Consider the following 2,175-nt stretch of genomic DNA (forward strand, 5'->3'; position numbering starts at 1 on the left):
CCGTGGGACAAGAGTAACTAAGGATCTTGGTGTCTGTCCACATGGGACCATCACAAAGCCTTCTTCCTGCCTCAGACCAAGCAACAGGATCTGCACAGAAGCTCATGTCCATTAAAGCAGGACAGAGGCTGACTTTTTCCATGTAAAATAAAAGCATGATGCCCAATTAGCAAGTGCTGCAGTTCGTTGCTCTTTTTTTTTTTTTTACAGTGTGGGCTGAGAAAGGTCAGCAGAGCTGCCTTGGTAGCACTGCCATGAATGAAGAATGAGACGTCTGCTGGAGGCAATGACATTCACCACCTCCCATTCCTAGTGCCCTTTAGCAAGCAGTGCCTCACGGCGATGTGACACAGCCAGAAGCCCTGTGTGGACAGAGACTGTGGACCTAGCCAGCTTCCAGGGAAAGCCTTTGCTCTGTCAGCCCCCTACCTGACATTAGCCTGCTCACGCTCCCTACATCACTGATGAGATAAATATTATTCTAGTTGTTTTTCCACCCGCCTTCTGGAGACTTTGGTCCTCAGGCCAGTGGCGGAGTCAGTGGCCCTTGTAAGTGGCAGAGGTCCCTCAGTCTCTGTCAATATGCTGGGCAGTCCATCAAGGTTTGGGGCAGGAAGGAGGGAGTGGGAGAGGGACAGCGGGTTGAGTCGGCCTTCGTGCTGGCGTGCTAATGGGAGAGCCAGCCTGTCGCATTTCACAGAGGCACTGCAGGTCCCCTGCTGCTCACTCCCCATGAGCCACAGAGGCAATAAAAAATTCAACAAGCCTTTGGTCAAGGGTCAGTTTAACAGCGTGACACTCCATTTGGTTGGGGGAAGAGGCAAGGGGGCTGGAAAGCGTGCGTACCTGGAGGTACTCTTTGTTGCTGTCCACATTGGGGGTCCAGCCGTTGTCGTCACTGTTGAGCCGGCTCTGTTGAGGGGTCCATCGCCCATCTGAGTAGGTGGAGGAGGCACTGATCTGCATGTTGGAGATCCTGCCAGACTCCATCCCCAGCGGCATGTTGCACTGAAAGTCTGGAGCGGACACACACATGCACACATGCAGATCAGCTTACAGTCTCTGTACTTCACTCCCAAGTGGAAGGCAGCCCTGAACTATCCTCCCCAGCTAACGCCAAGCAAAGCTGCCTGCCTGGAAAGATGAACAGATCTGCACCATCCTGCAGGCTGTGTGTGCTTACAGACAGCACTGAAAAATAAAGATGGGGCAGCTTTATATTTGCATGGCCCTCTGAAAACTAATACAGTCCAGATCTTTCTCCCTTTATCTCCTTCACCTTTGCACAGTTTAGACACAATTCTGTCCCTTCCCTCCCTCCACCTCCACCAAGATGTCCCAAGTCCCCTTGCCACAGAGTTCCCCATCTTCTTGAAGGCTGGAGGTGAAATCTAAGCACTGACAAGGCAAGGAGTATGGCCAGGCACAATGGGTGGGTGCTTACTGCTGTGCTGCCGGCAGGAACATCAAGGCCTGGAACGGGAAGGTCTAAAGGTTTTGTGTGCGTGTGAGAGTATGGATGCATGTGTGTATGTGTCTGTGTATATATGCATGTGCTACACGTGATATCAGGCCCATAGGAATTAACCAGCCAAGAATATGAAAGACTCTGGTATGCGTTCATTTGGGTTTCCTCACTTCTAAGGCTTTAAAAGACACAATTAGCTCAATCTTATTGCACATTTCATATATTTTATGGCAGCTGTCCTGTAAAAACAATAGCAAAGAAAACATTGATAGGAAATAGCACACGGGCCCAAGCGTGCTGCTGCTGTAAACCAATGGGGCTCCACCAAACTGCCTGTGTTTTTAATGTGGCCAAGTCAACCCCGGGTGGAAATGATGGGCCAAGTTAAGATCTCAGTGGTATTATTAAAGTTTCAATTTTACACCAGCATAAATCAAGCACAAGAGCTTGATTTCTCAAGCTTTGGGTGTCATTAACATTTTATTTCCCAATCCTTTTAAAGAACTGAATAGAAAGGGGATCAACTGAGTGTGGATATAGGTAACGGTGAAGAGCTCATAACTCTCTGTAACTCTCACAGCCTCAGCGTAACGTCCCTAACTCAATCACAGAGCAAGAGCCTGTAACCCAACTGCCCTAGTGCTGCGCAACCCCTACTCTACCCTGCTCTCTGTCATGGGCTTTCAGTGTCAGGGCAGGGACGACCT

At 49.7% G+C, this 2,175-nt stretch overlaps 1 protein-coding gene across 1 annotated transcript in view; it reads right to left on the reverse strand.

Annotated features, from left to right (window-relative positions):
- LOC104074842 (neuropilin-2-like) overlaps window positions 1–2,175 on the reverse strand; it is a gene marked incomplete at its 5' end in the record, with an annotated part of 25,955 nt that overhangs the window by 564 nt on the left and 23,216 nt on the right. Inside the window, one exon of the mRNA XM_009575117.1 lies at window positions 847–1,016. Coding sequence (XP_009573412.1) covers window positions 847–1,016 — 170 coding nt within the window. The remainder of the gene's footprint in view (window positions 1–846; window positions 1,017–2,175) is intronic.

The sequence above is a fragment of the Fulmarus glacialis genome, unplaced genomic scaffold, assembly GCF_000690835.1.
Source record: "Fulmarus glacialis isolate BGI_N327 unplaced genomic scaffold, ASM69083v1 scaffold7463, whole genome shotgun sequence".
Lineage (NCBI taxonomy): Eukaryota > Metazoa > Chordata > Aves > Procellariiformes > Procellariidae > Fulmarus > Fulmarus glacialis.